Source organism: Sylvia atricapilla, chromosome 2 (genome assembly GCF_009819655.1).
Source record: "Sylvia atricapilla isolate bSylAtr1 chromosome 2, bSylAtr1.pri, whole genome shotgun sequence".
NCBI classification, from domain to species: Eukaryota; Metazoa; Chordata; class Aves; order Passeriformes; family Sylviidae; genus Sylvia; species Sylvia atricapilla.
The window spans coordinates 76,104,884-76,129,837 of record NC_089141.1 but is presented as its reverse complement, the minus strand read 5'-3'; the positions used below and the strand labels follow the sequence as shown (position 1 = coordinate 76,129,837).

The 24,954-nt window shown below is 40.0% G+C and overlaps 1 protein-coding gene across 1 annotated transcript in view; it reads right to left on the bottom strand.

The window, feature by feature from the left end:
- Window positions 1–24,954, bottom strand: part of CLYBL (citramalyl-CoA lyase) — a gene marked incomplete at its 5' end in the record, with an annotated part of 132,827 nt that overhangs the window by 24,861 nt on the left and 83,012 nt on the right. Inside the window, one exon of the mRNA XM_066340477.1 lies at window positions 3,340–3,528. Within this exon, the coding sequence (XP_066196574.1) occupies window positions 3,340–3,528 (189 nt within the window). The remainder of the gene's footprint in view (window positions 1–3,339; window positions 3,529–24,954) is intronic.

The following is a 24,954-nucleotide window of genomic DNA, read 5'->3' as shown; positions in this document are numbered from 1 at the left end:
TGGAGGCTGGGTTGCAAGGAAAAAAAAAAATCCAAGCTTAACACCTCTCACCCTGGCTTAGTGAAATGCAAATCCGTGGGCTCTGGAAAACAATGAAGTGCTGCTGTACCTGAGGTCCGGTTTTGTTTCAGGTCCAGCACTGCCATCACTGGAAGCGCTCCCCAGCCTTCTAAGTGGCATCCGTATTATTCATTACGGCACCGTTACCCTTTTGTTCAATAGGCTTTTCTTCATAATTTTTTAGCTTACCTAGGAAGGCCTTAAAAGGAAGTTTAATTCTTTGAAGACCAAAGCTTGCCAATTTTTTTCCATGAGACCAGTTCACAGCTAGCTCTGAGCTGCCAGTGGGGTAGCCCAAATTCCAAAATCTATCATCTGGAAACATACAAAAGCTCTTGCACAGATTTTTCCCCTTTCAAAAGGGGAAAAAAAAAAAAAAAAAAAAAAAAAAAAAAAAAAAAAAAAAAAAGAAGGGAAAAACCTTCAGCCCTATATTGTAAATGCATTATGTCTGTCCAGATCGAGTAATTTGCGTCAAGATAAACATTTTGCAGGTACTGCAAAAATGTTAGTAAATAAAGACAAAAATCACATATGCATATATTTAAATTTAAGGAATATTCGACTATTAATGGATATCAAAGGAAAGGGAATTTTAATCATCTCTCCATTCAGTCTCAGTTGGGTAAATCATATCTAAGAGATTTGCATAAATATAAACCATCAAAGACTTTTCATCTTCAAAGGGGTTTCAAGACCCTATAAGCTTTGTACTGTAATCATCGCAGGTCACAACCCTGCAGGAATAAGGCTGCTATGGCAACATAAAAAACTAATGCTTAAGGCTTAGCATAATATTCTGACTAATAGAAAGGAAACTCATTTAAAAGCTGGCAGCCTATTACCAGAAGCTGGATTAGAGGTGTTATTTCCCCTTTTAGCTTCCCCTCACCACCCCTCCCCAAAAGAAGGAAAATCTAATCACCCAGATCTTGAAAAAAAAAAAAAAAAAGGCTTTCCAGCAATTTGCAGTAACTTTACAATTAGACCAAAATAAATCACAGCTTTCTCTGATGAAGAATTCTGCTCCCCCATCTCTGCTCTGCATCATCACCATGGCCCTCTTGGTAACTTTTCTTTAGTGAAAAGAATTCCACTCAAAAATGTGCAAAAATAATCAATTCAGTTTACTTGTACAGTAAGGCAGGTTACTACAGTGAGAGAAAACAGTAAAGTTTAAGCAGGCAAATGCAGAAAATGAGGGTAATATGATGGGATCAGCATATCTTCTTAAGACTCCTCTCTGGGTTTTATTTTTTAAGAGAAAAAATAAAGTAAAAAGTGCTATTCGCGTATATTTTAAGTGAAAGTTAAAGAGCCAGAGTTCCTGTTTTATTTTAAAATATTTTAAAAGTCACACTCCTGGAATTCTTGCTATCTTTTGTTTTGAAGGCAACGCAAAAAAAAGAAAAAAAGCACATTTAATTAAATATTGCCTGCCTTCCTCTCCCTTGTAAAAGATTTGCAATAAGCACCAATACAAAAGGTAACGAGTGGAGAAGTTTCAATAATTTTTTTTTCAAAAGGAGACGATTAAATGTTTCCGGCCGGTAAAGGGTCATTTCAGGGAGAAAGGGGGAAAAAAAAAGAAGGCGGAGGAAAAAAAAAAAACCCCACAAAGCTTGGGGAGGGGATGAAGTAGCAAGGCCTCAGCAATTCTTTCAATTCCAGTGCACACCCAATAGTGTGTCGGGAAGAATGCACACTGGTCGGGATTTGTGGGAGAATTGTCCTGCCACAAAGGAGGGAGAGTTACGCTTGTTATAGTCCAATAAGCCATGCCAGTCAAACAAGTACCCACACTAGGGACAAAAGGAAAGCAAGAGATTCTCACACAAAAGAAAAACAAGTAAGCCCATCTTTAGTTGTGCATCAGCCTCCAGGTTTTCTGCTGCACATAAATAAAAATGAAGAGGGGAGCGGGTATGCATGGGGGGAAAGCAACAGCTTCTGGGAGGCTGAAAAATCATGCTGGAGTGAATTTTGGAGGATTGGGAAAAGAAGACAGCAGCGTTAGGCAGAGTATGTTCTTTGTGTGCAAAGGCTGGGTAAAGGGAGAATGAAGAAAAAGAAGGACAATGAGGCAGAAGCTTCTGGGGCTGGCTTGTTTTCCATGATGAAGTAGAAGTTAGCGAGAGGGAAAAGTGGAAAAGGATGAGGGGGGCAAAAAGCCCAGGCATCCCAACTCCCTGCAAACCTACTTGGTGGCAGCAATGGCTCTGCCATTTTGGTATAATGAATATTCATCACTGACAAGTTAGGTCTAACACTTACATGGCTGTAAACCCTGAGAGGTGCACTCTGGTTAATTTAATTACCCTTGGTGGAAGGGGATGGCCAGCCTTCCATGGCGAGTGGCAGAGGCCGAAGGGGCAGCGCCACAGAAGGGACAGGGCCTGTCACACACCCGGCGTATGGGGCTGTGCTCCACTGTGCGCTCAGGCCCATCTCAATGGTTTGATCAAGGTTAGATGCCGGGATTAAAATAGATCCTAATACGCCTGCCTGCCTTTCATCACAGCTTGCACGCGTGCTAGTTGCTCAGCTAGTGGTTTGCAAAAATATAAAGTGAATAATTAAGGCATTATTCTTCACTGGTGTGTTACAGCAGTAACAGTATATCCAAACAAGCATCCCTCTTTTTTGACAATTAAACATTATAGTATAATTAGGCCTATTTCAAAGTTTTCTTAAGTAATTTGGACATGCCAACCATTTACATTTCAGGTTTTTATTGGCTGAAAAGTCAGTTGTGAAACACAAACACACCTGTCAGCAATTAAAAAGGAAGAAGTAGAGAACTGCTCAGGAAATAATATCTGTGCTAATTAAAACACTAGTTAAAAGCTTCCTGTTTTTCCTCCAGTTGCCCCAAGGAGCGACCTTCCCCCCAACGCATTTTTTTCATATGTTGCTAGCATGGTTTCCCATCTCCTGCTTCCAATGCACGTAACTAAGGCTCTTGGACAGACATAATTTGCTGTTAGGGTAGTCTGAGAAGAGTCAGGCACTTACCCTTCTACTTTTGATAATATATTCTGACAGCAATGTTGGTTCTTTTGGGAGAAATACACCTGGTTTTCTTTATAAACGTGTTCCATAAATGCTTTTATACAGCACATCACACGCACATTTAAGTGGATGCACTTCCCAATTACCTCAGCCAAGCAACAATTTGGTATTTGCAGGCTTCCTCTTAACTCACACTCATTCATCTCTGTGCTAGTGTGAACTTGGCCCACCAGCTTCAGTCAAAGCTACCGTGTTGTTGGTACTCACCCATCTTATTTCCTCAACGTTTTTCAACCTTTGGCAGCTCATGCTTGAAGGAAGGGTCTTGGACTGCAAAAGCACCTGTAGATCTTCTTCTGCAAGGCCGCTGGACACAGAGTTTATCCTAACACACTTTTCAGCATGGCCAAAGTCAAACTCTTCAAGCATTTTCACGATGGTCAGTCTTGCTTCTCTCTACATATATATGAGTTCGGATGCACAAGAAAAGAAAAGAAAGCATATTTTCTATTGACAGAAAAATGCACCGAGAAGACAACTTGTTGAAATGACAAGGGGGAAAAGCTAGACAGCCAGTATAGTGGTGTCCCCAAAATTTTTGACACTTTTGGACTTTATTGAAGCAGTCATCACCAGAACTGCACAATTTTACCTTCCTCTTTATTGTTTCTTTATAACTGGTAAATTCAATGCATGGAGTGTCTGTTAGTTCTGAACTGTGTAACAAAGACAAATCTTTATGCCAACATAATATGTTACACTAACTGTCTGCTCTCTCAAAATGGCATATTTTAAATTTGCAAAAAACAATTACTTTTGTAATTTGGCTCTATATTGCCTGAACGTCAAAAAGTATATATATATATATAATATTTCTTTACTCCATGTATTCAAAGTGCATTGAAGGCAGTAACAGAATTCACAAGTTGCATATAAAAACAAAGCTGAAATAACTCTAAGGTTTTTCTTAGACCACATAAAAGGGTATTCTGTTGGCACAAAATAAAATCTCCAAAAACAAATGCTTCCCTTGGTCGTTTGCTATTTTTGTGAATGTAAATTTACAAATCTGTTTAATAGTTGATTTTCATGAAGTATACTGGTATGCTTTTCTGAAATGAAATGCATTTCTTGGCCTGGAGAAGGGGGTAGAGGTCGAAGGAAGGTGCTCCCTGCTTCCTGCCAACTGAAGTTTCAACTCCGAATTCCTTCCACTCACCAACAGCCCCTAACAAATTCACATTGTCAAAATGCGCACTTATCAAAAGTCATTTAATTTGTGAAGAGTTTTTATGGGGCTAATAAACTTTAAAGCTCCTGACTCATGGAGGCTCAGGAATTACTTTAACAATATGCAGTTGCTGAATAGACATGCTTTCCAAGAAAACAGGCAACTCAAGGGGAAAAAAACAAACCAAAAAAATTCATCAAAGTTAATATCCAGGCTAATACAAATCAGCAAGAGAGCACATGACAGTAGATTTAAACCAGACGGATGCAAACCTCTGCCAGCAAGAGGGGCAGAGGTGGTTTCCCAATGTGGTCTGAGTTAAACAGCGTGAGGGAACAGTAGCTTACAGTTGTCAGGACCGATGAGAACAGGGTCTCCCAGGCCAGTTTAAGACAGCTCTACAGTGTACTGATTTACAGGGCTGAGACCCCTGATAATTAGGGTAAGTTTAGAGAAAAGCAATTGGTGGCTCTAACTGGTTAAAAGGAAGGAATAATGGAGCAGAAAGTTAATGAAATCTGAAGCAAACAGCCTTGAGCTTGGGGCTACTAGCCGTGCTCCTCCGAAGGCTGGGAGCATATGCCCATTAGACAGACGGGAAAAGACGGCACCGGATAGTTCCCGTTAATCGGACAGACGGGAACGAGGCACCCATGTATCCCTGGGCTGTGATCAAGGGGCGCATTCAGAGGTAATCTCTGGAAAACGCAACTCAAAACATTGGAACTGCTGTGAATGGACTCTTTCTGGGGCCATTAGGAAGCCACACAAAGATTCATGCAGTTTGGTACAAACACGTCCAGCTGGAAGACAGCTCCGGCGCACGCCTCTCTGAAATGGCTCTTCCAAATTAAGTAAACCCCCATAAGATGCCACACTGGGAATACAAATCCCCTATGTTTTCCTTCTCTGGCCTGGGATAACGAGTTTCTAGGGCTGGGCTGAAAGTTGCTGGACATAATGGAGAAAGGTAGCTTAAAAACACACTCCAAAACCAATTTATGCTTTTAATTAAAGTCAGATTATCACCGTTTCAGTCTACCACCAATGCAATTTGCAAGAGAGATCTTCCCAAAGTATCCTCTAAGGCAGCACTCAATTCCAGCTGAAGGCACATCTCCAGCAAACTTGCATCCTAATTTGTTATGGGTTTTTTTTCAGAATATAATAATGAGCACTACATCATCTCATATCTATTTTTCTTCTCAGTCTGCAAACTCCCTTCCCAAAAAGACAGATCGTGTCTTTCTAGGTATATTTCCATACAAACACTTATAACAGGCTGTTGCTGTTATCAATTTACATAAACTAAATGTGCAGCCCTCTGGTACGTATCCCAAAAATAACCAACAACTTCACTGAATTTATACCAACCAACAAACATGGGGAGGGGGTTTGTTTTTTTTTCCCATATTTTAATAGAAAATATGTCACTATGTTAGTTAACACACCCATGCCATCTGTTGGGTTGAGAATTGATGCGTTTTCTTAGAACTGCTATGTTTTAGATCTGTCTGCCTAGAGACTCTAGGAATGGAAATTTTTCTTTCCGTGATATAATACTTCTAGTCACTGTAGTTTCCACAGCAAGAATCAATGTATGCTTTTAATTGTGGAACAAACTGATGGGACCTGGCTGCCAAAGCCAGAGCTTGTGAGGGGGCTGACTCAGTGGCTACCCTTCCTACAATGGAGGAAATCAGCTGATGTTAGATGGAGAGTATCAGGTTCCCATAAAGGTTTTCAATAAAACATTTCATGGGTAAATAAAACAAATATACACTAAAACCTTTGACCAAATGTACTAAAAACTTGGAGAAAAGGGAGACCCCTTCTGCAGAGAAATGTAGATGTTATTCTTATTGTAGAATTCATGCAAAAGCTAAAATCTTAACCTAGGTAAACTACTTCAACATTATAACAGAGAAAAAGGTAGTCTTGATACAATACTATCCTTACTGCCAAGAATGGGAAACTAAAATTTTTAAGGAATAGTGAGAAAAATATTTTTCCTGTTTTTCACATGAGAGCAACAACATCAGATAATACTTGATCATGAAAGAATAGCTGATAAAGAAATAAACCAAATCATAAGTAAAATATTTCATGCTCAGGTAGCTTGGGATGGTGGTATCCTCCTTGGGTCTCAGTGATTTGGGTTCTTTACCAAACTGAACAAGAGAAAAAGACAACAGAGAGCTTCATGGTAAATACCATACTATTAAAATACTCTAAATTTGCAGCTTGTGCTGGAAAGATCACTGAGGAAAAAAAAGGTTGGTCAGGGAGGCTACTTTAGCACCCCTTCTGTTTGACCCTGAGGAGGACACAGGAAGAGGTTCATTACCACGTGCAGCTATGCCAACTGGTGAAGATAAAGGTTTCGGTGACGCAGCATTGCTGTCAAATCCATTGCTACCCAAACACATAGACACTGAAATGAAAAATGAGAATATGCACATTGGCGGCTCCACTGGCACCCATTAAACCGAATAACTAACCATCCTCATGAGTTTCTAGCTCTGAATTATCAAATCCGCAAAGAAAACAACATCCGTCCACTTTTACACTCCAGTGGAAGAGGTGGTCCCTCGCGGCAGGGCTGCGCAGTCTCGCCATCTGGAGAATAAATCGAGTGTGAAGTACAGTATAGTTTGGGACCAAGCTCCGTGGCGGCAGCCCAGCAGTTAGTTCATTAGTCCCAAACTTGCGGGATTAGTGCGGTATCTACTCTACTGTTGGACGGGATCAGGCAGGCAGAGCATGAGACTTGGGGATGGGGGTGGCAGCAAAGAGGGAGCCCCTCGAGCTTGTTGGTAAAACCACACTGTATTAGTGCACCTAAGTATGTGCTTTTGGTGACAGTATTTGGAAACAGTTTCCCATCATCTGAATCAATACCTTTCCATTTTTCCTTTTTTTTCTTTTTCTCACCTCTTATTTTCCTTTACGTTATATGTCAAAACACAGACATTTCCACTTCAGAACAGAAAAGATACAGAAGAAAAAATGCCACAGAACTGGAAGTTCAGCCACCCACTCACCTTGGACACACTGTTAGTACAGCAAAAATGAAGCAAAGATGGTCAGATTAATAGCAGATGGAAAAATTACATTTTCTTCTTTCTTTTTCTAACTGCTACAATTCCCTACAATCCTGTTTTTCAGCACTGTGATTTCTAAACCTACCTGATTTTGAGGACAAAATCTCTGTTTTGCTTAATTTTTCTTGCCTAGTCTTCCTCCTTTGTTTTTTCTAAAGACCTCCAGGTCTTAATGTAAAGATAGTGGTCATACTTAAATTATGTTTGCATATAGATCTCATCCTGCTAACATCTTTTGGTAACCATTCTTCATATGGAAATGTAAATATAGATGCACTAAAATGTCAAGTCAGAATCTATTATCCTCAATGCCATAATAAGTTGGCATGTTTCAAATAGGAGAGAAAAATTAATTACTATAATCACAATTCAAGTTCTTTTTTTTTTTTTTTTTTTTTTTGGTGACATGTCTGACATAGTAAAACATACAATTATGTGTTAATGTTAATTCCTTGGAGTGGTTTGTTTACAGAACTTGACATTGCTGCATCTTTTGTCACTTATATTAGTGCATGCCATATGAATGCCCCTCTCAAATAAGATTCTGCAGATGTGTACATATATATATATATATCATATACCTACAGTAGCTTTTATGCAGAATAGGGTTTCTGCAGGGGGAGAGTCTGACATCTTCTGCATGCCTAACTCTCCATCAATGAAGTGATGTCATACAGAATGATAGCATACAAATGCCATTCAGTTTCAAATTCACAAATGGGATTGGCAAGAGAAAAGACAAATTACATTTGTTTTTAAGGAAATAAGAGAACCGTAAATGTGGAGCAGGGCACTTCTGAAAGCAGGAGGTACTTGTCTCATAAGACTTGCTTTCTACCTTACACATGTCAGGTACTTGTGAGAATAAATCTTTGAAACGGCAAGTATATTTCTAGTTAGTCTTGTTAGACTGAAAAACTGCTGTAAAATATGAACAAAGCCTCCAGAAAGTGGTTATTAGATATTTCTTATTGCTATCTCTGAGCAGATAATCAGTTAACAAGTTTTTAAAGATTTAAGAAATTTTAGAACACATTTTCTTTGGTTCAACATGGAACACACCAAATCCACCACGTAAGCAATCCTTAAAGAAAAAGGGGCAGGAGTGGGGAGGAAGAGGGAGAATAGAGTCTCCATCGTGGACATTGGTGCCTCTCCTCTGTATTTCAGGTAAACATACATTTTAGTGTACTGCAAGACACTGATTTTGCTGCTACACTTCCCTGAAATCTTCATATTATTTCTTTAATAATTATTTGGTCTTCTTTATTTTTGTTCTTGTTTAATGCCAACATTTTCATTTGTCTGAAAAAGATTCTTCATGACATCAAAATGAGTCATCTAACTCTGTGCACTTCTAGCATCTGCTGCTTTTCTCTCTGCTCTGCTAATTGTCCTTATATGCAGTACATGGTCTAGCAACACTAAAATGATGCAAACGTCAGTAGTCAGCATTGTGAACTAAGCAGCAATTTAATTGTTCTCTGCTGAGGACACCAAATTTCTTTGCCCATTTCTCTAGAAGTCTCATTTAAGGTCTGGGATCACATCAGTGCACTTATCAGCAATAGCTACCCTGTATTTTTAAAAGACAGGATCTCTAAAAGCTGTCCAGGAACAGCTGGGAGTGCTTACTGCCATGGAAGCCTTGCAAGCCTCTCCCTCCCTTTACCAGTGTGGACAACGTGGATCCTGAATATATTAGGTGGGGGTCTATCCAACACTATCAGAGTTGGGCAACTTCCACATATTGTGTCAGGTGGCCTGTCCTGAGATGCTGTGAATGTGGAGAACCAGTGAACAAGAGCCTGAGGTTTTCTTATCCAGCAGCCAGGAGCCAGGGCTCATGAATCCAAATAAATCTTTAGGGTGCTCAGCTATGTAAGTACTAAATTTCTGCTGAGGCTGACTATCCAAGGATGTGGATATGAGTGCAACAGCAAGACATCTTCACAAGTTGTCATCAAGGTATTTTTATGACTTGCACATATCTCAGAGAAATTTAAACAGAGGCCAGTAGGCTGCTAGAGTGAACTAGCACACAAAAATATTCACATAATATAAGGATTGAGTATAAATGTCTCAGTAGCAAAATGATACAGCACGGTATATGTGTCTGTGTGTCGTGTGTACATAAACACAGAGACAGGCTTATACCTTAAGACTATTTGTAAAGAAACGTTTCAAGAGGTTTTTAATGATAGTAAGATAAACAGAAGCTTAAATTAAAAAAAAAATTCATGTAGGTAGGCAGCTATTCTTCTGTCTGCCAACTTTTATAAACATTTACAAAAGAGATGTAAGCAACCTTTCAAATAACACAAATCAAACTAGCATTAATTTAAGCTGGCTGCAAGAAGTAGTCATTTTACTTTTTTCCACTGGCTTTCTGAGATACTTTTGGTTTTGTGACAGATTAGCATCACAAATGAAAATTCTTTAAAAGCATTAGTGTTAATTAGTCTGCCTGGTCACTCCAAATGAGCTACTGCATGATGAAATAACGCCACAAAATATGCAATCTAATATATTACTTTAAAAAAGGGTTATACTTTTCTTTCACCTGAACTTAGCAGTATGTTATTTTTTATTAAAAAATATTACCGTTTAAGATGTATTTACCTGGCAGTAGTAATAGATAGCTATGGAAAATGCGTTCGTTTAGACATCTATTTTTTATTTTTTCAAGTGCATCTTTTTGTTAATGCTGATAATGAAAGACAGTGCTGTCTGTCAAAAGCACATCTGCTTTAGCAAACTATCAATCCCTCTTCAGCAGCTGACTTCAGATGTGATGATTCTAACTGAGATACGGATCAAATGTTTTAAAGATTAGCAAATTATTGCCTCAACTATTTAATAAATCAGTTGGAAAAAAAGAAACAACCTTAAAGCAAAGAAAGGTAAACACATTTTCTGAAAAAGCCCAACTGGCCAGAACTTAACAGCTTGTACTGGAGGAACCAGTGTCTGCCCCAAGCTGCTTAATAGCTCCTAGGAATAAGGAAGGCATTACAAAAAATCAGGTTAGGTATGCCATGGCATCTTCTATCCTTTCACTTTTCTGGAATAAACTTTTCCCAGTCTACCTACAGTTTCAATAAAACTATGTGTTTCAAAGAGAAGGCTTGAAGCAATGGCTGTGTTTCTGGTGTTGTGCAAACATGATTAACATCTCTTATCTCAGTTTTCATAAAGTGCTTTACCTGCATTGTTAAATTAGCAAATTAATATTCTGTAATGTGATCAAAGCCCCACAGAATGCCCTAAGTCCACGTGTTCACAGCTCATGTTGACAGTAAAACTGTAATGGTACATAAACCTCTCAACTCTTCATTTTCAACTTACATTTTAAAGTGCCACCTTGTAGATGCATGTATTTCCATGCAATTTAAGGGATTCAAGAGTAAAACACTCAGGCATCTTATGTTGGGCAAGGCACTCCCAGGAAGTCCTCCCACAAGATGGGTTCTTGAGCCATCTAGAAGAGGACTTCTGAAACCCTCTCATCCCACAGGCATTTTTTTAAACTAGAAATTACCTCACGTAGTACTGTATATTGTGAGATCATGCCATCCCTATCAATTTCCACGGTACAGACTCTGTGAAAATACATCACGGATTAACTTAGCTCCCAGCTTCATGTGAAGGTTTTGAGCCTCAGCTGCCCACAAGGCACAACTACTCATGTACATCCAGACTCTCCTTTGGGAGACTGAATTATTTATTTCCTCCAAACCACAATAGTGGTGTGGTTTCAGAGATAGATCTCTCCAGGCATCGTGCCCAGAGAGTGGTTTGGGCAGGACTGCACCAAGTTCAGCTGCCCCCACCCTGCTCCAGTGACACAGCTACAGCAAAGCTGAGTGTGTGTGTCCCTCCAAACACTCACATGAGCCGTCTTGCCAAGCCCCAGGGTGTGCAACACATCCTCAGCGAAGTTTAAAAACCTCATGGTGGTATGCCACCCTGCTCATAGGCTAGAAATCAAGAAAAAACACCCCAAAACCCCACGTACTAGAAACCTAACTGCTCCATCAAAACCCCATGAGGAGACACAGGGCGCCCATGTGCGACTTATCCATCACTGCACTTAATCTGCTCTACAGATTTGCCCCTATGTCATGTGGGCACAAGCCCCTCTGCCACACTAGGTGAGGGCAGCAGGGATCTCTCTTGGATTACAGGCATTTAGCACTGTAGAAATAGCCTGTAATTGCAGTAATTACTTCCATGGGAGAAAATATTACGAGATGTTCAACTCAGGAAACTTTGATCCGAGAGCTTCGTACTAAATTGACACAACTCTTGCCTTCCTGCAAAGCAAACTTGTTTCATAATTGTATTTCTCAGACAGCATATATCTTAATGAAGACCCAACTCATTAAGCTGGATTTTGCCAGAAATCCTTCTTCTCTACCAGAAGAAGGGTCTCCTTTTGATAGAAATCCCACTTGGATGGATGACTGGGGTGAGTCAAGGAACTCAACAATCCCACTTCACCCCAAATGCAGGTTTTAGCAGCAAAACTAAATGCTGTCCTGCAGGCAACATTTTCTCAGATGCTCCATATGATGAGGCAAAGCCCACTACACCTTCTGGCAGAGTCCCTGAAGGATGAGCAGTAGTACAAAAACAGATGCCCTCCCTTATTTCTGCCCCCACACCCCAGAAGTGGGAGAGGGGAAACAGCACCAGAATGCTGTGTCCCATATGCCTCCGTATTGGCAGTGACTAGCTGAGGCAGAGAGTGATCCCTGATACAAAAAAATTGTTAAAAATAAACTCCATGACTCATGTTCATGGCAAGGAGTACAAACCTTTTAGAAATGAATTCACTTGTTTTCTGTGGTCTAAACAAAACCTGACAATGTGATTTTTTCCTTGCGTAGACCTGTGAGTGGTGTCAAAGGAGCCGAGAATTTTCTCCGGTTTGAAAGTGGGACCTTAGGAGGTGATAGTTTTCTAGGTCAGATCCCACCTGTGTCAATCCTGATAGATCACTGATAGATGTACTGGTACAATACAATACACACCTTTATAGACATGGTGAGAATTGTTTACTGGTGCTTTTCAAAACCTGATTAAGTTCCTCATTTAGATATTCCTGATTGCAGTGGAACAATTTACTGGACCTTGTGATATTTCCTTCCCTAACCTTTTGTTCAGCTTACTTCCCTGATGAAATAATTTCTTTTTAAATGCTGGGCTGACTGAGAAGGTGCTCCCTTAGTGGGGCTTCTGGAATATCTATGAAGTTTAAAGTAAAGCTGGTGCGTATTTCCCAAAAAAACGATAAAATAAACCAATATATGATTATTTCTGCAACATCTAAGCAGTTCCTACCCTCTTCTGCTTATTCTCATTCCATGCCCCACTTTTTCCTTATACAAGCATTTCCAATCAATTTTTTCTCAAGCCAAAATGCAAACTGGATCACCGAAGCAAACCCATTAGAGAAACTCAGGTTTTTCTGTGTGGGAGAGTAGAAATTTGCTTTTTACCCCAGCCCATTTAATCAGTCCTGTTTACAGCCTGGCCAAACAAACAATTGCAGCACTGCAAGCAAGAGCATGGCAAAGGAAGACAATAAGCAGCTAGGAAGGGCAACATGGAAAAAGGAACTTATTGAGCTATTTTTGGTTTTGTTTCCACCAGAGCCCAGCCAGCTGAGCACTCACCATTGCACCTGGTTTGTGCAGGAGGAGAGTAGTAGGTAGGATTCAAGCAAATGCCTGCATCCCTTAACAACCCTCACTACAACCCCCATTCTTGTATCCATATGTATTTCCCCGTAAAATTACCTCAGCATAATGAACAGGGGCATCTGGAAGCAGAGCACCTTGTTAAATCATTGATTACTTGACTAACACACTTTTCCCTTAATTTATGTGGTTCCCTTCATAACATTTTTCCAGGCCTGAAAAAGCAGGACTCCTTCACCTGTGCTTTTGTTACCGAGTTTTGCATCTGTCCAAATTTGACATGAATTTCATTCACTTCAAGCAGACTGTCAGGGTTCGAGTTCAAATTTTTTACACATGGCTTATCAGGTATTTTCTCTCACTTTCTGGACAATGACTCTGCCAAATGTAGTGTAAGTGAAAGACTAATAAGAAAATGGGTTCAGCTTTGAACCATTTCTAAAAACATACAATAAATGCTGGGGTCAGCCTGAACTTTGTACTGATTTAACTACTTCTGATTTATTTGACATCAATAACAATAAATTGATGCAATAGTCTGGCATGAAACTATTTGTTAAAATGCTACTAGCAATATAATTTATTCTCTTGTGTGAATAAAATTCATGGACAATCAGGATTTTACAGCAATATAACTGCATTAATACAGTACTGGCTTTGTTTATCTTATATTAATTTTAAACCAACAGTGATAAAATATAATTCAGTGTTTACAAGTTTGACACCCATTAAACTGCCTTTTTTCACACTTTCCTTTCCTCTTATATTTTGCCCAGTTTGCTTTATTGTTGTGTAACTATCTGAACAAAGTATGTATTTAGCAATTTTTTTGTCCTTTTGACTTGATATGATTCTCCTTCTTGTTCTGAATGAAGGACTGCCCAAAGAGATTAGTAAAAATGTGTTCTACTTACCTTAAAAAAAAAAAAACCTCTTTTTTTGAGAAACTGTTCTGCTTTACTTCCTAAATCTGTTTATATTTTTTGATTGCCCCAGTAATAATGTGTTTTGTATTGAGAACAGAAGGTAGTTTTCCCCTCAAAGTGCTCAGAGACATTTCCTCCAGCCAGAATCCCCACTCCCATCACCTGCGTCAGGTGCAGGTTAATCCTGGTGGGACTCAGGTGATACTCCCCTCCCTTTTCTTGGCAATGGCTTCTCCCTGTGCTGCCAGCCTGCCACCAAGCATCGTGTCTGTTTGGCAGCCACTCCTGCAACCTCCGGAAGCTCTCTGGCTCCATTTTCTCATTCCAGCTGGGCACTGGGGCACTGCCCCCACCAGTGTGTTTGCAGTGCTTGTGCTGGTGTGTTTTTATGCTGCTGGATACAGAAGGTTGTTTGTGTCCTTTCCTGGTTAAGGTGTCTTTGCTTCCACTTAGGATGGGGCTGTAGCTGGCACAGTCCAAAATCATCCTTCAGTTAGTCTACATGTAGAGAATTTCACTTATGTTCTGAGGACAAAACTCACAGTGGCATTAATGTTCTTTGACTTTATCTGTTGGCAAGTTCCCTACCCATTTCTCTCCTCACTCTGATTTGGCAAGCAATGATCATAAACTTCCTAGGAAGTCTCCTCTCTGGAGGGAGTAGGTTTCTGCAGTACAGGTGCAGGAACAAGTCCTCCTTGAACCCACTAGACCACTCCAATAACTGAGGGTGCTCTGCAAGTTACAACGGTACTAGAAAACTGTCGTAAAGCTTGTATCTTACCAAAGTCTCTTTCTTTCCTGGTTCTTCATTTGATCACCTTCCCCACTGGGCTTCAGAAGACTTTGATGAAGTCAAAGAATCACAGGATTGTTGAGGCTGGAAGGGTCCTCTGGGGGTCATTTGTCCAATGCACTTGCAACAGCAGGGACACCTAGAGCTGCACACCTGGGACCATGTCACACCAGATAGCTTTTGAATATCCCTAAGGATGGAGACTCACAACCACTGGGAAACTTGTTGGTGCTCAGTCACCTACACAGCAAAGTGTTCTGATGTTCAGAGAGAACCTCCCATGTTTCAGGTCGTGCCTGTTGCCTCCAGCCCTGTCACTGGGCATCACTGAGCAGAGCCTGGCTCTGTCCTCTTTGCACCCTCCCTGCAGGTATTATATACATTGATGGGATCCCCCTGAGCTGAACCATCCCAGCTCTCTAAGCCTCTCCTCAGAGGAGAGATTCCAGTTCCTCCAACTTTTTTGAAACCCATTCCTGAGGTCTCTCCAGTATGTCCACGGCTCTTGAGTACTGATACCTTTGGCATTCTCCTCCAGATGATTTGTATAGTTTAGAAGTTCTCTCTGCTCTTTGTCAGACATCTTTGAGCACATTACAATTTTCTATTTTTCAATTTTCTACTTTTTTCTTTTTTAAAAAATGCTAAGGTCCACTTAAAAAATCCCTAGTATTCAGCACTCCATTTTATTTATTAGTATCATTGTTTTTAAAATTCTCATGTCCCTTCATGATTTCAGCATCACCTTTTCCAATACAATTCTTGTTTTCAACTGAGTGATTTGATCTTTGCTTTAAGATAATTTTCATCTGTTGCTTATTTGGTATTTCTTCTTGACCAGGTTTCACAGCTTCAGATTCTGTGTTGGCAGTTTCTTGGCCAGTTTTTCCTGTTGACCAGATATAATCTCTGCCAGTATGGATGCTAAGTCCTCTATTGCTGGCCAAGCAAGAATCAATCATGCTGGATCTTACTAATATAAATTTACACTTAATAGAAATGTAATCCTTTTGGGAATTAACATCTGCCCTAACATGAACTTTGACCCATTTTATGAATGCTTATGAATATTAATTAATTATTCTAGCCCGCTTACGTGCATGTTTGTAAATAGACAGCTATTAATACAATTAAAATAGGAAGAAGAGCAGCAAAATGGCTTCAGTCTAAAAACTATATAAATATATATATATTTAAGAATACTACTTCTGCCTGTGTTTCTCAGGACAGGCCGTTGTTCGACTCCATACGCATGTGGACCTACTTTCCAGCTATTCTTGTTTCACATCTATATTGGAGAATCACTGCAGAGCCACAGGCAGGATGAACCCCATTGTCCTCGGATCATTCAAGCTTAGCACAAATGCACGATCTAGCGATGAGAGCTTTCACACAGCCAATTCTGTGTGCCCAGAAGTTCAGCTCAGCTTTTTCATCCTGAACAATGGGGAAGCAAGGGGGATAGCCTATTTTATCCTCTGTTTTGCCTACGTAGTCTTTGTCCACCAGTGTTTTGTGGCATTAAAGGTGAACCTCTTTCATGCGAGAGCTATCAAAAAGCCTTCTCTAGACAAGGTAATGAGGAGTTAGAGTCACTGTTTGCTGTTATCCTGATCTGCTTTTCAAATGAAGATGCTTTTTCTATCATCTATACAACTTGTTCTGCTCCTTCTGTGTCTTTCCACACCATGGCACACAATCTCTAGGTTAAATACAGGACAAAATTCTGCTGTCCTGTCTCCTAGGTCATCCCCTCCCTTCAAGCTTTCCTTGTACTTTTTTCACTGCTCGTAGTCAAACAAGTTATTGAAATGTTTTTGTTTGTTTTTTGGTGTTTCCCTCCCTCACCTTCAGTCGATGTTTGTAAAGCATTTAACACTACACCAGGCGGGTTAATTTACTGCACTGGTAAAACAGGCTATTTGGAGTGTCTTGCAACACTGACATGTTTTCAGCTTGAAAATCAGATGTCTCCATCCCAAAGGAAAGAATTCTTGCCAAAGCTTTGTTTATATTGATGCCAGGTGCAATCTGGCCCAACAGTGGTAATGACATATGAACACTAAACAGTTTGTAAAAAACATACTTCAAAATGAAATCTGAATCCTGTCTATAAAGACCCAGGTAAAGGTCTTACTAGGCATTTGCCTAGTGTAGAAAATGTTTCTTTGTAGAAACATTAATTTGGCTTCTGGGCTCCATTTAGTGTTATTAGTGGCCTCTGATTTCAGTTTTTTCATCACAATTTGTTTTTCTTTTCTTCTGGTAGAGTTCTCAAAGCCAAAGGTTTATTGTGTAAAATTATTTTAACAAAAATTACTGTAATTACTCTATTTAGTATTTTATTTTGTACATGGCTTTTGCATGTATGATTAGCAAAATAAACTTTTCTTTTTTTTGCTTCACAGAGAGCAGCCCTGACCTGGTGAAAATTAGAAATATTGCAATGCAAAGCATACTGCAGCACCTCTTGGAAAGGAATTACCAGAATTTAATTGCATCCTCCTCTTCTTAAACAAGTTCCAAATAAGCTTTCATACCTAGAGGCGATTTTTTGGTTACTCGTAAGTTAAACCTGTGTAAGAGTCCTGACCCTTAGATGAAGTAACTCCCTGCCCATAGTGTGAAAGCATCAGAAACCCCGGCAGGCTGCAAATTGTGTGTTTGTCTGATCTCTGTGACGGCCACATCCTCGGATACAACTGTGGAAAGCAGAGGTGGGTAGACACACTGAAATGTTTTTAAAATGTGCCCAGATTTTGTTTGCAAATCTGTATTAAATTGACACACCCACTAAACCAGCAGCCATTTAAATGAAAATCTAGCCCTAAAAATCAATGATATTTATGCAATGATCAGATTCTTCTCTCTTCAGGGGTCAGTATTAAAACCAAATGCTCATTGCTGCTGTCAGTATGTGTGCTGCTGTAAGGAAGGTGCCCAGCGTGATCTACATATCCTATAGGCATAGAGCAAATCACTTCCTCAAAGAGTAAACCAAACAAAAGCCTGAGAACAACAGCAATAAGAGACTATTTGACAAAAAGCTATTCATGTGCAGAACCCATTACCTCACCACATACCTAAGAGTGAGCCAGTGGCCTTGGGTTTTGTCTTAAGAAGAAGCTGAGGGAAATTTTCAGGATGCTTTTCCCATGTGTTTGAAGTAAAATCAGGAGATCAGTATGCCTTTAAAATGAGAGATAAGCCTCTTAATACTTTAACTCAAACTTCACAAATCATGATTTTTGAATCAGTGCCTCAGCAGAAAAGGAAAGACTCAGATTTGCAGATGGCAAGTTGCTTGCTGCAATCTGAAAGGGTCTATACTATAATGGCAAAAAATATGACTATATACACTTTCTTCCTCTGTCCATCTGCCACTGTATAGTCTAGTGTGGGGGTGATTTTATTTAAATTTGGACTGTTTGCAGGCTGATTTCTCATTTCTGCAATCATTAGGTTTGTCACAAAAAGAGTAAATAGATTTTTTTAAAAAAAATTCCCACTGCTGCCTTGATGCTGTGTGACTTAAACAGCGAAATCATTGCTACAGACTGCCACAGAAGAAATCTGCATACTGCTGCTGGTCTGCATGGTATTTCATCCAGTGACTGTGTATCTGCATATATACGGATGGAATCTTTGGGAATCTTCTCAATTCTTGCAAGTACTTTTGAAATGGAAGACACAGAATTTTTTGGTGGTAATGACCACGCAGACCAAGAATAACAGAAGAGAAATACATTAATAATAGAAAATGAGTAATGCAAATAGATATTTAATTATTATATTTAAAGGTCATAGGAAGAGTCATCTTGTTTTACTCATTATTCTCCTTCATCCAGGGAAATTACACAGTAGCTGCCCTGTGAGCTAGTTTCCCCTGCACTCATAAAAAAAGGTCAGTGGACAGAGGTATGTGTTTATCAAGACACAGATCCATTGAAAAGCGTCAGGAACCATGATTGGAAACATCAGATCACTCACCTTTCCCCTTGCTCAAGACTTGCCACTAAGAAGACATACAGATGGATTTTTGTTTCTTGTTTTTCAGAGGGAGTGGATTTGCCTAGAAAAAGCCTTTGTGCTTTTTGACATCAGACTTTCATCACGGCAGGGACCAGTTGGTGGATCTGTCTCCTGGAGTGGTTGTCCTCATGGACAAATCCCCCCAGCCCAGACTGGTCCCTTGTCCTTCCTCTTGCCCTTGGCTCCCAGTGGCACTGGTGCACCAAGATGGTATCCCCGGGGCTCTGCAGAATCACCCCCAGCACATCCTGCTCCCCAGAAGGCAAGCTGGTGACTGCAGGGAACAGAAACAACTGTCTAAAGCTCCCAGCTCTGCCAGGCTGATGACAAAGGAATTGCCTCAAATAAGAGAAATTGGCTCCTTGGTACGATATGTTTTTAAAATGGCCTGTGATGTTACAGGGTAACTTGTTTTAGGGCTTGTAGGTCATCAGCTCAGAGGATCTGAAAAAATAATAGCTGAAGGCAGACTTTTAAAGCATTCACTTAAAGTAGCTTATTCTGTGAGAATAAGAAGGAACATCAAGCGAAATTATTACAGAACACTGATTCCCATCTCTTTTGCACTGCAGAATAAGTGTCAGTGTGCGAGATGCAAACTCAAGCCCACTAAGACAGTAAATATTTGGATCTGTGGTTTTTTCTAAGATGGAAGAAGAACAAAACTGCTGCTCACAAGGTTTCATCTTGCTCTGAGTTCCATGACAACTCCACCAGTGAAGAGAGGAGATGAGTTTGGCCCATGGAGTGGCAGTACCTTGCAAAGTATACATGGAGGTATCAGCCATCTGCTTGGTCTAAATACTAATGAAATTTAGCCATCTTTTGGGTGGCAAACCTTATATACTTTTTTACGTTCATTCTTTTCCTTTTAAATTTAAAAGGAACTTTGATTTTGTTAGAGTTTGCATTCAGTATTTGTCCTCCATTAAGAAGGTATTGATATAACTTGGCATGCATGTTGTTCTAAGTCACTGAAAACAGTGGTAAAGATCACTGAAGAACATTGTTTTCCATGGACCTGAAAATTTATAAACATTAATATATTTGTTTAATATCAGAAAATGACTAGTCAGGACACATTTTATTGTACTGTTCAGAAGTTTGACTCTTTGTTTAAATCAATGTAAAAAATAAATGGGTTTTAGGCTATGTAAAGTTTAAACTATCCAGCATCTTTGTCACTTATTCCATGTCAAGTGGGTATAAAATGTAGTGATTGCAATAAGGAGGTTTTTCACATCCATTTCTACCAGTAGTAACCCAAGACGCAGAGGGGGGTGAAGAACAAGGGTCATATTTATAATCTGGAATGCTGCAAAATGTATCTCTTCAAGTTTTCAGCTGAACTGAGATATTTATCTTAACAAGATCTAATTAGACCTAATTTCCATAGCATATCAATTTTCCTCATTAGAGTAGCTAATGCCATGTTCAGATATCATGGCAATCAAGCTTGCGATTTCTGGAAAAACTGGTTAGAAGGCTTAGTATTAAGTGTGTTTCCAACTGTGAAATTTATCCTTCTGAGCAATGCCTCCCAGTTTACTCACTTTGTTCCAGGATTCTCTGCAGCATATGGCCACTGGAACCCATTAAATAACACAAAGTAAGACAGGCAGCGATGAGTCAAAAATAGCTGCACTAGTGAATCGCCTTTCAAAATTCTGTCTCTAACAAGAAAAATAATGAAGAATAAGACATGCAATTAGAAGAAATTAAGGTCAATTTTCAAGCCGGGTTGCCTACATGGTGGTTTCGAAATCCACGTTAGGCACCTCAAATAAAAGCAGTCTGATTGAACACCTGCAGCTCTTGGCAATGCACTCGTGTATGTAAGGCAGCCAGGCAATTCTTGCACTCAGTCTCTACCTCTTGATTTTTTTCCCCAGTTCCTAAATGTCCTAAAACTCTGGGTTCTAATCACTAGGTTTAACAGCTCCCTTTTCCTCCTAAGGAAGATACCCAGTGCTCCCAGTGCAGGGCCATATGTGTGCCATATACTTGTTGGACAAGTCCCATTCACTCAGCATGAGAGTGAGGGCACTTTTTTCATTACAGGAGCTTGTCGCATTGTATTTGGCCAAATGCGTTGTCACAATATACTTGGATTCCTTGTACCCACCCTGAGTCATCTACTAGTTTGGTGTCTGCTCTAAGGGTTTTACTAGAGGTTTGGTTACAGTGGTCAATATACCTGCAAGGAGATTTATCTTCTAGAGTGGACGTCTGAGGCATTGAGATTAATTGTTCTCTGGAGGCACCCAGCTCCCTCAGCTGAAGCACCTTCTTCCTAGAGAGCTGCAATAGTCAAGCTGAATCTCACCTCAGTGTTTTCGAGGCTGGTGTCTCCTGTCCCAGATGAAACACATCTCATTACTAATATGAAAGGCAGAGGTAGAGACCTCTGCTGCTTTAAGAATATTACACTGGCAGTGGATCTGAGCTCAATGTATGGTTGTACTGACATGCTGCATGGCTGAGGGCAGTCTCTGTTCACAGCTACACCCTAACCAAACATTTATTTATTTCCTCTCATTTAAAATATGTCTAGTGCTCTGAATGGGTGCACTTGAATGAGGCACAGGAAACATGCAAGTTTCTGAATAAATGGAATTCTTTATTTGATGCATTTTCATAGAATCACAGAATGGTTTTGAAGCTTTGTAGTTATTATCATTTGGTTACATTTGAATCCAACTCCCTCCATTTGCAAATAAAAAGATGCTTCATCTGGCTGTCCAAATAATATATTCAAACAAAGTGCACCAGAAAATAAACAACTGTGCTCTTCTGACCTGTCTTATGAACAATCAAAAGTTACCTAAAGGTCCAGAGAAGGTACATGCTGTGTTTGTCCCCTTATACTTAAGCATGTCTATGAATTTAATGGGCATATTCAGGTATTGTGCAGATAGGAATCCAGCCACATTTCTCCTAATTGATTTGAAATTATATGGACAGTAACCGTGCCAGAAGACAATTTAGTTTGCTCTTTCATACTGAGCTGAAGTTGTTTGGTTTTCTTAAAAGAAATAAAACTGATAATTGTCACTACAGTAAGTAAATATGTCTGAATACATGCAGAAAGCAGATCTATTGGGTAAAGGTTACAGAATCTCATTTTGTGGTCCATCTGCTCCCTCTTTGCTTCCCAAGCCAACAGACACTAATCTGGGATGAAGAAACTGACAGGACATGGGGGAGGAGTAGACGGTCATGATTTCTGCATGTTTCAGCTTTTGATATATGTGCTCATGCTATTGTGATATAATGCAAGGAAAATAATGCAGTGGAGTCAGGAGGACAATGCCAACAATTATGCATTGCAGCAGCATTTTACTGCTCAAGATTTTATCACATTTTCAGTGCAATTTACATATTTCACCACAGAGATCTGAGCACTCAAAATTAATGTTCAAGGGGAAAAAGATGCACTGCTGGAAAAGATTGTCAAGCAGATCATAAGGTGAAATAAACACTGAAATAATCAGATTGAGTTAAGAAAATTGTCCAGGGTACTCCTGCTGGATTTTTTCCTAATTTGCATCTATGTTGATGATCTTGGAGATAATGTGAACATCATCCTAGTAAAAATTTCTAGTTGCTGTAACATGAAATAATACCAAAAGCAGTTCAAGAGGATGAGAATTAAATAAAGAAGAGATAAGGATAAAAACAAAATTCAAAGACACAGACCATGAGTGAGAAAGACAAAGCTGAAGTGGCAGTGTGGCTAATGAGGGATGAGAATGAGAGAGGGATGTGCTATACGACTGTGCAGTAATCAAAAAAAGGGCCAATGGAGCTGTATCATGCCACCTCCATCTCTGCACAGCTCAGCAACAACAGCACTGCCAGTTTTTACTTAGAATTCTGTCAATTTGTCATCAGAAAGACCATAATGAATAGAAATAAGTTTCTATGGAAGCATAAAGGAGCAAAGTGAAAAAAAAAAAAAAGATTAAAGAGATAAATATGCCTTGTTTGGTTTCACTACAATCAAGATGCAAGGCATGTACAAATAATTTAAGCATTTGAATGCTTCACTAAAAGTTCTTGAACATAATAAAGAGGAGCATATGCATATGCATTCTGCATATGTACTATGAAGAAGTTACAAAAACCAAAGCTGTTGTCAGTGGGGAAATATGCCTAATAATTAAAGCACCTAATCCAAGATTTAAAACCAATTTTGACCGCATGATGTGAAGCACTGATGCAATATAAGGTCCCTCTGCCAGGTGAAGGCTGTTCAAAATTTTAAAAGGGTAACTTTGGCCCAGATCAGAGGCTGTGGGTATGCATAAAAATGACTGGACTTCCTTTAACTAACCATAGATTCTTATGGATTCCTTCTTATTCCCCTTCCATTCCCATCCTTCCAAAGCCACCTGGCTGTCCTTTGGATGTGGTCACCCATCCTTACGTGCAGGGCCGTGATGATTGATGAGGAGAGTGGCCTCAATTTGATGCATGAGCCAAGATGCACATTCATCAGCCTAGAATAGCATGGCTCCAAGTCACATCCTCCGGTCTGTGTGATGCCTTCAAATAGCCAGAGTCATCACCAAAACATGTCTAAGCTCTTTTTCCTCACTCTCCTGTATTTTGGAAGCTGGTCTTGATGCATTTGTCTTTCATGGAAGCTGTCAAAATTCTTTGTTCCCAGGAGCAGACACAGGCCCTGACAAACAGCCTAAACTTTCCATGGCCTAGGGACTTTCTCCTTACAGGCCTTACTCTCACTAGGATTAATGGCTATGAATTACATAATACTGATTTTGTGAGAGCCAGCAAAGCCTATTTATGTATATATATATATATATATATATATATATATATTTAGGTTATATATGTTCAGATCTTCCTCTGAACTTCATCTAACGCATCAGGATTTAGAAAAATCAAACTTGAACTTGAGATAACAAAAGAGATTCCTAGCACAGCAAGCTTTTTCAGTCAAACCTTCCCAGAACTCTTCTCTTATGGTTTAATGTACTGCAGGCACAGTATGCAATCATGGAATAAGGATATGCCTGGCATGAGCCAACATGCACATTCATCAGCCTAGAATAGCATGGCTCCAAGTCATATCCTCCGGTCTGTGTGGTGACTTCAAACGGTCAGAGTCATCACCAAAAAGTCAATCTAAGTTCTTTCCCCTGACTCTCTTGTATTTTGGAAGCTGGTCTTGATGCATTCCTCTTTCACAGAGGCTGTCAAAAATTCTCTGTTCCCAAGAGTAAGAAGAAAATAACCTTCTCCTTCTACCTACACTAGATCAGAGATCCTTGGAACAAGTGGCAGGCCCTTTGTGATCAATAGTCCTTGACTGGATTATTTCATGGATATACTTCTGCTTTTTGACTGATGTTCATTTCCACGCTATCTAAAGGGAAATGAGTCTAACTATTCATTGTCTGAAACAGAGCTGCTTTTTGATTTGCTTGGAATGTGCTACTTGGTAATTTTCTTGTTTGAAGCATCTTGGCGTCGGCAGCCAAAGGCAGACAACTCAAGGACACAGCTGGTCCTACAGGCTCTAGAGAAGCCCTGGGAACAAAACCAGGGCTGCAGAGTTGAGAGAAGACTCCACAGAGTGAATGTGCAAAATCAGACTTGGCAGAGAAAGCCACCATGGGTGTGGAGCACAGCCAGGCTTCAGTGAGTGCCTCAGTGGAAAACCTAAGGGCCTTTGTCCAGAACATGACTAGCAGAGATGAGCTAATGAATAACAGAGTAACAACACTTTCTCCTTGTCTAATCCCATGTCCAGCCTTTAGATCCCATCTCTCGATGCAGCTGGAAAGCCAATGCAAGAGAAGACTACTTTCACAACCCGTATATCTATCACCTGTTGGAAGAGAAGGCCAACAGCTCTGCTGGCTTTCACTCTGCAGTCATCAATGTTTGGTAGTGTAGCAGAGAAATCTGTGCAATCACCAGCTTCCAGATGGCCATAGCAGTGGTTTTGTTCCCTCTTTGCAAGGCAGTTCATCTATATATGTGCTTCTTCTCATCCTGCAGCACTTGCACTGCTACGTCCTCACTGCGGCTGCTGGACCCCCCTGCCTCTCCCTCTCCT